This window comes from Schistocerca americana, chromosome 8 (assembly GCF_021461395.2).
Source record: "Schistocerca americana isolate TAMUIC-IGC-003095 chromosome 8, iqSchAmer2.1, whole genome shotgun sequence".
Taxonomy (NCBI): Eukaryota; Metazoa; Arthropoda; class Insecta; order Orthoptera; family Acrididae; genus Schistocerca; species Schistocerca americana.
The window spans coordinates 286,979,946-286,994,406 of NC_060126.1; the positions used below are offsets into that span (position 1 = coordinate 286,979,946).

Consider the following 14,461-nt stretch of genomic DNA (forward strand, 5'->3'; position numbering starts at 1 on the left):
AAGCATTATTGTCAACAATAAAAGTAACTACTCAGATCCTTCTGCACTGAAGCAAGGTGATGTGGTATTCCCACTTAAACTCGATCTTGTCACTCAATCTTGTCATAAAAAAGTGGTAAGAGAAACCAAACAAGCAACAAATGGGAACATCACAAAATTAAATATACTGGACTTTGCAGATGACAATTTTAACAGGAAAAAAGTGGTGAAATTACAACACTGTTCAAGAAACTAAATGAAATCACTATGAAAATAGATTTAAAATTTAATGAGGAAAAGACAGAATACACTTCCATACAAAGGGACAACATGACTAAAGAATATGATGATATTTACATAAAAATCTACACTCTGAAGAACAATCCCAACTTCAAATGCCTTACTGCAATAGGGAACAAGTCAATAATCAAATTAGACTATAGAATATGAACAAACTGTACTTTCCCTTCAAAACCTTCTATCCTCCAAATCCATGACCAGAAGAACCAAGCTGAAGCTCTAAACACATTTGCTGTATGCAGCTGAAACTTAGAGCATAACCAAAAAAGAGATGATCACCAGCTCTCTGTCTTCAAATATGATATACAGGAAAAAAAGACAGAGCAAGCAACACACAGACAGGTTTGGAGATCCAATGAAGAACTGCTTAAGCTACCGTATTTACGCGAATCTAAGCCGCACTTTTTTCCCCTTTTTGTAATCCAAAAAACCGCCTGTGGCTTAGAATCGAGTGCAAAGTAAGCGGAAGTTCTGAAAAATGTTGGTAGGTGCTGCCACAACCAACTTCTGCCATCGAATATATGTAGCGCTACAACAGGCATGTTTTGCAGGCACAAAGATAAATACTGGCGCCAAAACCTCTTCATCAGTAAATAAATTTAAAAAAAAAGGTGGAAAACGAGTTTTTTTTTCTCCGCCCCGAGTTTCGACCACTGCACTTTCATACATTATCCAACGAAGTAAATAGAAATTTCGTATTGTTCATCTTCTAGCAGCAGTTCAATGTACTACGAAAATCCGACTGGCAAGACTGTTTGGGATGTTTGTCAATAAGGGAAACTCTACGTCCTCAATTTTTTCCTACCTTTGAGAAGAGATGGTTGCTACTAGGAACTTTTATGAATTGTGAATCACATGCAGTATTCTCTTCACCATAAGAATAATACGAATATAAACATTTTGCCATGTATTTTTTCGTGTTTTCTGCTGTCTCATTTAAATCCTGTCTGCCTAATAAACTACGAAACTAGAGCGAGACAACAGCAAACGCAGAAGAATACACATATCATGTTATGTTTATATTCGTATTATTCTTATGCCTAACAGTGATACAATCAGAAACGAAGCACAGCAATTGACTAGATTTTTAAATCTAAGATGACTAATTTCTGTGCAGAATATAATGTACTAAAGAGGCGTCTGCAAAGATTTTCAAACGGAGAAAAATGTTCGCTAAACTCTCGTTCAGAACATCTTCCATCATATGCAGTCTATTATTTGGTTTTTGTTGATCATTATCAAAGAAAGCAGCAGTGTAAGTAACCATGCACAAGAGCAAGCCATCCCGCGAGCGGCGACAGGCTGTAAACACTCATTATCAGAATGTGACAAACAATGCATGACACAGTACAGTAATGCATTTTCAGCTTAGAGTGACATAAACACATAACAGCACTTATCAGATCAAAGAAAAATAAGCAATCAATTCAAACCAGACGAAGCACGTGAAAAAGGAAGGGTACCCGTATAAATACGGACGGAGCGCCTGACGCATAGCAATGGCTACCTGGTTAAGCTTAACTGCTAAGCTTATGACTCGAACCAAACTACTGTAGCTGTTTCGTCATTCATTCGACCTAAATTGTGTCTCATATTATAATGGACCAATTTTGTTTCGATTTGGAGGTGCGGCCTAAAACTTTTATCTCCCCTTGAATTTCGAGTCTCAAATTTCAGGTGCGGCTTAGAATCGGGAAAATTTTTTTCCTTGATTTCGAGTCTCATTTTTCAGGTGCGGCTTAGATTCGAGTGCGGCTTAGATTCGAGTAAATACGGTAGCTGGATGAGCTCTTGGTAGTGATCAATGCAAAAGCAAGACAATTGAATGGGCAGGCTATGTTTTCAGAATGGTAGAATAATCGGTCAGATGTATGACAGGAAGATGGAATTCTCCACACCACTGTATTATCAAGAAGTACGTGACCTCAGACTGCAGACTGATGGGTATCACTGGGTGGAAAGGAGCAGTGCGAACGAGAGAAAACAGAAGACAGAAATTGAGAATGGCATGGGATTGTTACATTTCACAGAAGTCAATGAAGTGAGTGAGTATGATCTGCAACCTACCAGAAGTGCCTTAGTTGCAATATTAGAAGCGTGTGTAACATAAAGAGTGAAGTTAAAACATAATTATAGTAGGAAAGTTCTGGCAGAATGCAAATATTTTAGGAGTGATGGAGGCCACTCGTCAAAAAGCAGAAGTGTTGAGTCCTTGAGAAAACACAGAAAAAAGAAAGAAAACTTGCTAGCTTTTGGAATAAATAATTTCAAGCTAGAGTACACATATTGCTCCTACATAGCACCTTCTGGACGCACAGTGTCAGGATGGCAGTTCAGGAGGTGGACTAAGGTGGGGTGGAGTGGAAAGAGGGGAAGACAGGCAGAAGACAGGAAGAGGAGTTGGGTTGGGTAGCTAATGATTTGGAGGAAGACAGATGGCCCGCTGGCTAGGAATGCAGGTGGGACAGGTGTCAGGTTCACAGGCTAGCCATGTGGACATGAGTGTTGGAGCCAGTGGGGAGTGGCACACAATGAAGGTGACATAGACACATGAATTGGGAAGGGGTGAGAGAACAGAGGAAGGGAAAACTGTTGGGTGGAGGGTGTGGAAATAGTTGGTTAACAGAGAGGGTTGCAGCAGAGCAACAGATGTCTTGCAAGGATAATTCCCATCTGTGTGGTTTAGAGGAACTGGTAGAGGAGAGAAGGATCCAGATCACCCAGATTGTCAGGCAGCCACTGAAACTGAGCATTTTGAGCTCAGCTGCATGTTGTGCCAATGGCTCGTCACTTTGTTCTTGGGCACAGTTTGATGGTGGGCAGTCTTTCTGGTAGGCAGCTGGTTTGTTGTTATAGAGTAATAGAAAGCTGTGCATTGATTGCAGCAGAATTGGTGTATACATGGCTGCTTTCACAGGTGGTCCAGCCTTTCATGGGTTAGGGACTGGAGTAGGAAGTGCTGGGAGGGTGGACTGGGCATGTTTGCACCTGGCTCTACCACAGGGGTATGATCCCTAGGACAAGCGGTTGATGGTAGGAGTGGCATCAGGATGGACTAGGATATTACGTAGATTAGGTGGGCGATGGAGCAGCACTTTGGGAGGGGTGGAAAGTAATTTAGGTAGGATGTCCCTCATATCAGAACATGATGAAAGATAATCAAAGCCCTGGCAAAGAATATGGTTCAGCTGCTCCAGTCCATGACGATACTGGGTGATGAGGTGGGTGCTCGTTTGCAGCTGATTCTTTGTTGGAGGAGGGGATGGGAGATTAGGGGTATGTGGGGATATGGCACAGAAAATCTGTTTGCAAGCTATGTCTGAGGGATAGTGCCTGCCTGTGAAGGCCTTCATGAGACCTCCAACATACTGTGCAATGGAGTTCTTGCTGTAGATAAGCCATCCCCAGGTGACCACAGTGCATGGAAGGGATTTTTTAGCATTGGAAGGATGACAGCTGTCAAAATGTATGTGCTGGTGGTTAGTGGGTTTGATATGAAAGAAGTGTGGATGTAACCATCCAACAGGTGGATGCGAACGTTGTGGAAGGTGGCATGCTGAGTTGAGGAGGACCAGTTGAAATGGATGGGACAGAAGCTGTAGAGCTTGTGAAGGAATGAGGATAGGGTGTCTTAGCCCTGAGAGATCATTAACATATCATTAACGAACTTGAACAGACAAGGTATTTGGAAATTTGAGAGGCAAGGAAAGTTTCCTCTAGATGGACCGTGAAAAGGTTGGTATAGGAGGTGCCACATAGGCCTCTCTGGGTGTGCAATGGACTTGATTACATACCTTCTCCACAGAGGTGAAATATTTGTGTGTCTGGATATAGCTGGGAAGGTGTATGAGGAATGATGTAGTGGATGTGGAGTCTGAAGGACATTGGAAGAGAGTGTTTGATAACAGGAAGGCCATGGGCCTGGGAAATGTTGATGTATAAGAAGATGGTATCAACAGTGAGGGATCCAGGAGGTAAAGGGGTGAGCAAGGTGGATAGTCAGTGATGGAAGTGGTTAGTAACTTTAATGTGAGAGGCTAGGTTTCAGGCAATGAGTTGGAGATGATCAACAAAAGTGGAAAACTCTCAGTAGGAGCACAATAACCAGCTACAATGGATCATCCCAGATTGTTGGGTTTATAGATTTTAGAGAGGATGTAGAGGTTAGATTTACAGGTTGTTGTTTGTGTGAAGAGGAATATGGACTTGGGGGAAGGTCCTGGGAGGGGTCTAAGGATTTTAATAGGTTTTGAATGTTATGTTGGACTTCTGGGATGGAATAACTGTGGCAGAGTTTGTATGTGGAGGGGTCAGGCAGTTGGCAGAAGCCTTCTGATTCATCACAACAGTGGAGGAGCCCTTGTCTGCAGAGAGAATGATCTTATCAGGATCTGTTTTGAGATTGTGTTTTAGTGTCTTTTCTGCTGCTGAAACATTAGTGTTCTTAGGAAGCATCCTGGGGAAGAATGGTGAGGTCAAGTTAGAGGTAAAGAACTCCTGGAAGGTGACCAGGAAGTGGTTATGTAGGTGGGGGTGGAGGAGGGTCATGGTTGGATGGTGGCATAGACTGGGAGAGGCAAGATTCAATGTTGAGATTAGGTTGGTTCTGGTTGTAGGGATTTGTGGCAAAGAAGTGTTTAACTGTAGGCATCAGGAGAAGGAGTTAGGTCTTTGACAAGTCCAACATGATTAAACTTTTGTGTGGGACTGACAGTGAGGCCTTTGGAAATGACTGGAACTTCTGTGGTATTGAGGCGTTTGGCCAAAAGGTTGACAACAGTGTTTTGGGTTTGTTTGGGTTCTGGATTTTGTAGAGTGTTGGGAAAAGTTGGGAGGTTGCAGCAAATTGAAAAGGTCAACTAAGTGTGGTCATGAGAAGTTGAGGGTGTTCACTGTGAGTTTGATGGGTGTTGCTGAATAGTGGTGCTCCAAAGTGGGATAGGATGTCAACAGGATGGACAATTTGTGGAGGTGGTGTCTGCAAAGCTCTTCCGGGTGTCATACGGCAATGGTTTCAGTTTTACAGATAGGGTGTATGTGATTAGGAATGCATAGCAATATTGTCTTAAAGAGAGAGAGCAGAGGTATTTTGGGAAGCCTAAGTCATGGAGGTGTGTTTCTGTACAACCAGGTTTAGTGGTATGTGAAAAGGTGGAAGTCATTATGAAAGGAGGGGATGGATACAAAAATTGGAATTTTTATGGTTATGACATTGGAGGGCTGTGGTTTTCATAGAATAAGCAGCATTTGAGGAACAGGTTGTGGGACTGGGTTTTAACTGGGGAAAGGGATGCTGTCCTGCATGGATCCTGATGGGTCTATTTGGGCTAGCTCTGACACCAATACCCACATGCCTAGGCTATGCAGCTTCCACCCCTACCACATGCATTCCTAACCAATAAACTCTTGCCTGCCTCCAAGCTACTAGCTACCCACCCCCCAACCACTCTTCCTGCCCCCCTCCCCCCCCCCCCCCCCCCCCGTACCCAATTCACCTGACAAAAACGCCCACCCCACCTTCGCCCACCTGCCGCATTGCAATCCTGGGATTATGCACCCAGTCAGCACTACGTAGAAAGTATTCTTTCTTTTCTGTGTATCTCTTATGATGACGCATGATGCAATGACACTTTTTGGCGAGTGGTCTCCTATGCTGCTAAAGTATTTGCAAAGTTAAAACACAACATGTGATTTTATGCTTAAATTTACATTATTAAACATTTTATGTTTTTGACTTGTAAATAACACTATTTTCACGAGCTGCAACATGGTTGCGAATGGAACAGTGATCTGAAAATGTAGAGTAAATTTATTTTATTTCACGTCTATGGTCACAAACTTGTAGGTCCTCAGACTACCAGTTTCAGTCAGCAATGACCATAAAACAGATCTGAAGATGGTCATCGCTGACCAAAACCGGTAGTCTGAAGACCTACAAGTTAGTGACAATAGACATGAAATAAAAGAAAATTAACACTACTATCGCTGCAATGACTTGATACCTTCAATAATCAGTGGCCTGTTTACCTACCACAAGATTCTCTAAACATATGCTGCACTACCTGTAACAAGAGTTTCTCAGCAAGAACATGTTCCATATTTTAAAAGAAACAAAATATACCAGACAGTCCAGATATGAGTGGAGCAGACAGCAGGGCCAGTAATCCTGCACGATTTTCATCCCAGATACCAGGTAGCCGTGATACATGTGGCTTACGATAACAATCAATGTACACATCCATCTGTGTCACACCAGCATTTCGCCAACTATATTCCTGCAACATTAATGTCAAATTCTGCATTATTCAAAGTAATATGCATTACAAGCAGCATTGTTACTTACAACATATCAACAGATACTTTTTCTAGCACAGATGTATGGCAATTTATACTAAATGCAACAATTTGTATTGCATTTTTTCCCCTCTCACTCCTCGAAAATTGCGCTGTGTAAAAAAAATACTGAAGTCATTGTATAGTCCAACCAAGTGAAGTGGTTACCTGCAGCAACAACAGTGCTTGGTTGGCCGAAATTTTGCCAGAGTGACCCAAATAACCAATAAAGAACTGGAAAAGTGTGCACAATAAACAAAAATATGAAATGCGTGCAAACACACACACACACACACACACACACACACACACAGAGGGAGGGCGGTAGGGGGGCAGGACTGTTGCTTCATCACTGGTGTTTGTGTGCAGTCCGCACAGCATGCGGAATAATAGTAAAATGTTCTGTGCTGCTATGATACTGACGGACAAGCTCTTGTCAACATGCTATCAGGAAAGACAGTGTAATGGTGAGAAGTAGGCTTCTGAATTGGAATACAGGTCTTCAAGTGTTGAGCATTTCAGTGTTTATTTCTGGCTCCAGGGAGTCAGTTGGAGCCCAAGCCACAGAACTGTATTTTGGTTGGAAACCTAGAGGAAGAGGAGGAGGAGGGAGGAGGAGTTAATTTGTAATTATAAATTTTGACAAACAATTTTTTTTCTGGCTTTTGGAAGGAAAATAAAGAAGCTACCATATTTACCCGAATCTAAGCCACACCTGAGACACAACACTTCATATTCCAGAAAAAAAAGTATCTGAATCTAATGTGCATCCAAAAAATGAGACTCAAGACTAAGGGGGGAGGGGGGGGGGGGGGGGCAGGGAAGTTGTAGGCCAGTTCTTCAAAATCAAAACAAAGTTGGTTCATTCTCACATGATGTACGTATTAGATAGCTACAGTAGTTGAGTTCAAGTCATAAGCTTAGCAGTCAAGCTTAAGATACCTTCACACTGAAAACCAACTCCAACAAACAAAAACATACAACTGTTTTAAGTTTGGCAAACTTATAACAACTGTTGAAAACAGTTTCAAATTCTTGTAAACACATGTTCGGCATTTTTATTTTTTGTTACAGGAAAGCAATGGAAATGGATTCTGACTGTGAAGATTTTGCTCTTTCAGAGTACATGAAGAACCCATGCAGGATGGCAAGAGAAAGCCAACCAGGACAGAATGTTTCATTACTGAAGATCTTGTGCTAGAAGAATTGTGGAGAATTTTTTTGGAATATTGTAAGAAATTTTTCAGTGTCTTAGAACAACTATGCACTTAAGGCCTGAAAAAAGCAAAATTAATGACTTCTGCAACTGTGTATATGCACAGTTTTCTTAGAAAAAATAAAGAAAGTGCCACAGTTTACTCACAAAGTGGAAGTTTTTATGTAGAAGATCCAGAAACAGGCAGGGTTTTGGATGACAGTCAGAGGACGTCTCAGCAAAATAAATTTCTTCAGAGAAAGGGAGGCAACGCAGGAAGAACCGCAAAGAAAAGGGATGAATTTGCAATCTATTTTGTTTCGGATGTTGGTAAAGAGAAATGGCAAGAGAAATATGAATAAATAAATAACAAGAAAAGACAAATGCCAAACAAACCTCTTATAGCTTTAGTTATTAACAATGTAAGCCATTAATTTACAAACTACTTTGCATCAGATGTTGACAAAATGATACGACAAGAGAAATAAATAAATATCAGGTGAAAATACAGTTGTAATTACAAAATTTCCAACAGCTTCAGTTACACTAGTGAATTACATTTTACTTACGATTGTAAACATTTTTCCCCCTAGCTTGTTCACGTCTTCCGTATAATTCAAATGCTCTCAAAATATACATTTTGGAACGTAGATCTCAGCTATGCCAGACCCACTTTTAATTTGGCCATTTTACAATACTCACAATGGTATTGTGTTTTTCATATTTGTCCATTTCCTTTCACACTCCACAAGAAGGACTCCAATTTTATCCAAAACTTCTTTCAACAAATATTTCCTTTTATATCTGTCTGTATATGCAGAATCAGAAGGATCCTATAGAGGTTTCCTCATTTCAGTTTCTAACAAAAGGCTGACTTGTTGGATCTGTTGACAATTTGTGAGTTGCCATTGTCGAAAGAAACACAGCAGATGAAGAAAGAAATGCAGCAGAAGGCACGGAAAATGCGCATGCGCAAGTCACACAACTCTGCCATGTTTTTGCTCACTGACCATAAACTACAACCTCGAGACAAAACTTCTCTCAACTAGTCGTTCAGACTCGTGACTCCAAACAACTATTGACAACACTTGGATACTAAGTTAAACTTCGAGTTGAAAACAGTTGTCAACCAAGTTTGATGGACTTGTTTTCAGTGTGAAGGTACCTTTAAACGAAGTTACTCTGTAAGTCAATTTTCTCTTTCAAACATTTAAAACCACATGACTTATTGTCATAGAAGAGTTAAAAATCAATGCTAGAAATCAATCGTTGTGCTCCATCCCTTACTGTATCACTATTCAGCATTAGAATACAAATTAAACACTACATGATGTGTTCTTCTGCATTGACTGTTGTCTCACTTGAGTTTGTTAGGTGCACAGGCATTAAATGAGATAACAGCTAATACAGAAGAATATATGGCATTATGTTTACATTTGTATTATTCTTATGGCAAAGAGCATACGTGATTTCAAGATTCATAGGAAACGTCTCTTGTCACTGGCAGTAAAACATCACGGAGGTGAAAAAAGAAAGGTGTTGTCATTATGTCACAAACTTACATAGCTCAAAAAATTATGTTCACCATATTCATACATCCATGGTTCACCATGGTGATACTTCCCCGTGAAGTCACTCTAATGTGCCCATGCCCAGTTTCGACCACGTTGGATGCTTTGATTGTGTGAAGATGTAGTTGTTTCATCAAAAATGCAGCTTGTATTGTTTACAGGTGTACTAATCGAGCTGATTATAATCTAAAGTTTAAAGGAATCACATTTCATTTGAAAATGGAGCTGTTCAAACAATACAGGGTGTACATAAAGTCCGGGAACACTTTCAATTATTTATTGCACACGAACCAAACATTGTACAGATATCATACATATGTCATTTTGAAGAGAAACCCTGAAAGTTTGGTAATTTGCCGATAGTTAGTGCTAGTTGCAAACACGGTGACTTCAGGTGCAGAGTGAGCTTTCTGTGTATCAAACAAGTGTGCTACAGCTGTTCAACAGATGTTTAGAACCAAGTACGGTAAGAAGCCACCAGCAAGGAAAGCCATTCACCACTGGCACAAAAAATTCATTACAACGGGTTGCTTGTGCCCGGCAAAGAGAAGCAGACATCCCAGTGTGAGTGAAGTGAATGTGGAGCACGTACGAGAGACATTAATAAGGAGGGCAAAGAAGTCAGTGTGTTGTCCATCCAGTGAACTCGAAATGGCTCCAATGACAGTGTGGAAAGTACTGCGACAGAAGCTGTCTATGAAACCATTCAAATTGGAGCTAGTGCAGAAGCTCAGTGACGACGACAAAGGCAAGTATTTTGAGTTCTGTTCGCAGTTGCAACAACTGAATAAGGATGGGGACGGCATTGTTGAGCACTTAATTTTTAGCGATGAAACCACTTTTCACACTAATGGGAAAGCAAACAGGCATAACTGTCGAATCTGGCGTACAAGGCATCCACACAAGTGCACTGAATTTGAGCGTGATCCCCCAAAAGTAAATGTTTTTTGTGTCTTGTCACATCGAAAACTGTAAGGGCCATTCTTCTTCACTGCTGGGAGCACTGTCACTGGATATTCCTACTTGGACATGTAGCAGCAATGGTTGATGCCTCAAATGCAATTGGACTCTCAGTTCATCTTTCAGCTCCATCGTGAAGTTCATGGGTACCTGAACACGGAGCTGCAACATCGATGGATCAGCTGTGTTACAGAAGGGGACAGCTGTTCCATGAAATGGCCTCCCCGGTCACCAGCTCTCACTCCATGTGACTTTTTTCTGTGAGGACACATTGGAGATCTACCATGTGATGTAGCAGAGCTCCGCGGAGAATACAGGAAGCAACTGCCACAGTCAACATCGCCATGCTGGGACAGGTATGGCAAGAATTTGATTACTGTATTGACATCTGCTGGGTCACTCATGGTTCACATATCGAATGTTTGTAAAAAAATGTTTCAGAGTTTCTCTTCAAAATGCAATATGCATGATATCTGTGCAATGTTTAGTTCTTGTGCAATAAATAACTGAAAGTGTCCTGGACTTTATGTACACCCTGTATTTGTATACATGAATTATGGTTGCTCTGTTTACTTTTATTGTAGTAGTTTATGAGGGCTGTTCAATAAAGAATGATCATAATTTTTTTTTGACAACATACCTTTACTCATCCTCATAATTTTGATGGTCCTTCTCAAAGCAGTCTCCTGTGAATGTGAGGCACTTGTCCCGGCATTTCTGTCAGTCTTCAAACACATGCTGGAAACCATTTTTTGATAGGTCCTTCAAAATCACCTCTGCAGCCTTCACCACTGCTTCTGACGATTGATAATGCCTCCCATGAAGGCGTTTCTTCATGTTATGGAATAGGCAAAAGTCACATGGGGCTAAATCCGATCCGGACTATAGGGAAGGTTAGGGATGCACTTCACTTTGATTTTTGCAAGATATTCAGCAACAGCATTGGCAATATACGGCCCAGCTACAATATTGGCAATATATGGCTGCGCATTATCATGGTGCAGCATCCAGCCTGCATCAAGGAAATATTGCCTTTTGTGCCTGATATGGACTTGCAATATTTTCAGGTCAACCCTGTAGTATTTTCCAGTTACTGATGTGTGTGCACGTACAACATGCTGATAAGCCATTCCATGAGTATCAAAGAATAAGATAACCATAACTTTCCCAGCAGAAGCAACCACTTTTGCTTTTTTGCAGGTTGGTGACAAAGGAGATTTCCACACTGAGCTTTGCTGTTTGCACTCAGGCTCAAAATGATGTAGCCAAGTTTCATCAGCAGTGATTACATTTGAAAGAAACTCTGGATCTTCCTCTAACATCAACTTTAACTGCAAGTGGACCTGCATGCGAATGCCCTCTTATTTGGGAATCAACAGTTTTGGAACCCATCGCACACAAACACCTGTCATGTGTTATTTTTCTGTCAACAATGTGTGGGTGGCATCCAATGAAATGTTCAGTAGTTCAAAAAGTGATCTTGAGGTAATTCGTTAATCCTCTCTCACAATGACAGCAACAGTGTTCATGATTTCTTCCATAAGAACAGTAACTGGAGCACTGGGTCCACCTTCCTTTGAAATTGATTGTCGCCCTTCTTTAAACCACCTTCGAGCTGTTCTGTAGGGAAGAACAGACTCTCCATAGGTCTCCTGTAACATTGCATAGGCCTCAGCTGAAGATTTGTTGAGACAAAAGCAGAATTTCAAAGCCGCATACTGTTCTTCACGTGTTACCCCATTGCAGCGGTAGGTGATACTGACGTTGTCTGCCTCTAACAGGTGGGAACCAGGAGTCCCAACAACGAAAGTACTATGGCATGTTTGTTGCACATTAAGCTAACAGACTATCATAAGATTAAATTTTAGTGCGAGAAATTATGACCGTAAAAAAATTATGATCATTCTTCATTGAACAGCCCTTGTATTTCTGTCATTTAACTTTAAACTGTATAATCTGACGGCATGTCAAAATATAAGGAAGTTTGATCAGCATCCCCTATCTGGCCAAGATAGTATTGGTTATCAGTGCACCACCTCATTACAAAGCACTGAAATTCCACAAGTTTTCTTGATAATTTTTCAGTAGTTGCTGCAAAGTGAAGCTCACTTCCAAAATGAAAAACTCTGTGCTTCATAAAAAGACTAATACAGTTGTGGCCAGCCTTAAAATTTTTCATTTTTTACACTTGAGCAGTTTCATCTGCCTTAATTTTTAAAATTTCAGCATTCACAGGCAGAAATTTCTCATGTTGTTCCTTAACAAACGCGTTTGAAATTACTTCAAGAGCATGATACTGTACACACCCAAATAATTTGTCTCTTTGCAGTTACCACTGTCTGATGCTGCTTTCAATGCCGCATTGCAGATCTGCAGTACGATTAGAACTTTTTTTCTGAAAAAGAAAAACTTCCTTCTTGACTTAAGACTTTTAGGATGAAGTATATCAGTTTCTTCAAATATAGCCTTAAACTGTCCAACCTGTTTGCTTAATGTAGGACTTTCAGTAGGATTCATATCTTAATTTATACATTCCAGATTTCTCATGAAAACTAGTACCAGTAGCCATATCATGTTTGTATGTTGTTTATTACTGTGTAAACTTATTGTGGTGCTGCAATTTTTCATTGTGTTTACTTGAGTTTACAAGGGTGGCAATTAAACCTTACCTGCATCATACCGGGTTGAGGGTTCCACTCAGCTGCCGTCACAACAGCACTTGTGGGGTTTCCATTTGGTCCTGTAGTGCAATTTGCATGGCCTGCTGCAGAATTTCTGGATGCATACAGAAGACCCAAATCTTGCAAAGCCTGTTGAAAAACAATTACAGAAAAATATGAATAATCTGTAGTGTAACATATCACCTAGGGGAAGTGATGTGTTGCGTGGCATCTGTGAAACAAATGAATTGCCACCGTAAAAGTTTTATTTAATTAATGAGCTAGTGTGGTATGCTGTTCAGAAGTTTGTTTTCTTTATTTGAATTTATTCTGGAGTGGATGGATGCAGGGTATCTGCAAGTTGGGAAGACAATAGCACTCTTACTACATTTCGCAGTACCTGCCATTTGGGCAGTCTATTCCATGTTGTCGGGTCCTGTCTTGGAGGTATGGCGCTCATCGTGGAAAAAGAACTGCTGTGACAATCAAAAAGAACAGCAGAAATGGAATGAATGTCAATTAATATCAAATGAAATTGTAATTGATACAGCTTGTTTGTCAGAAAGTATTGTATTAGCTGCTTGAGTACTGTAAGGAATCGGTCAATATATGAATGTTAAAGGAGGAGGTCTCTACATAATTTATTGGTTGAGAGAGACCTTTTTACCTTCCAGCACAGAAGAAGCTGCAGAAGGAGAAAAAGTCTACATCAACAAACACATACACAGTTAGTCTGATCTGGCAGTTTGAATGCAGAATTTTTGATCAATAGTAATGGTAAATTCATTTATGAAAATAGTACATCACGTAAAATACAGACTGGGTAGACCACTTCAGATCTTTCAGTAATGTAACCATTAAAGTAACATGGTTTCTCTTGAGAAGCTCTTTTGCATTTCGCAACAAACTTTTATTTAGATGTAACTATGGACAAAATTCACTGCTCAAGTCTAATCATGGAATGTAAATTGCTGAGTGATGAAAGCATGAACAGAATGCTATGCAAATGAGCTTAGGTACTTAGAACAATATGTGATGCATTTAAACTTTCACTTATAGTTTGGCCAAATTAAAAGGAAAATTAAAATAAAAAACAACAAGAATTATAGTCAGGAAAACCATGCTTATCTTTTTAATCAGCCTCAACATGGCTTCCTTGAAGGAAAGCTGTATGATGGTACCTTACTCCAGTATGTGCGATCATTTTTGTAGGGTGATTAAAAAAGCAGTAAAACTATATATACAAAGGATACTATGAAAGTTATGCAATACAGCTTTACTTATTTACTTTTTTTGCAAAGTAATTTCTGCCATACTGAATACACCTATCTATCCTCCAACCCCAATCCCTAAACCAGTTCTCCCAAGTTTCTGTAGGGAATAAGGCACACTCATTATCCTACGCCCTCAAGAGGTCCTTATCCCTTGAAAACAGCACTCCTTTCACCTCCATTTTCACATGC

General features: G+C 40.4%; 1 protein-coding gene across 1 annotated transcript in view; it reads right to left on the reverse strand.

Moving 5' to 3' along the window:
- LOC124545475 (carboxypeptidase D-like) overlaps positions 1-14,461 on the reverse strand; it is a 256,584-nt gene that overhangs the window by 22,234 nt on the left and 219,889 nt on the right. The window contains exons 23-24 of the mRNA XM_047124408.1: positions 13,008-13,148; positions 6,401-6,554 (exon numbers count right to left, since the gene is read on the reverse strand). Of these exons, the coding sequence (XP_046980364.1) occupies positions 6,401-6,554; positions 13,008-13,148 (295 nt within the window). The remainder of the gene's footprint in view (positions 1-6,400; positions 6,555-13,007; positions 13,149-14,461) is intronic.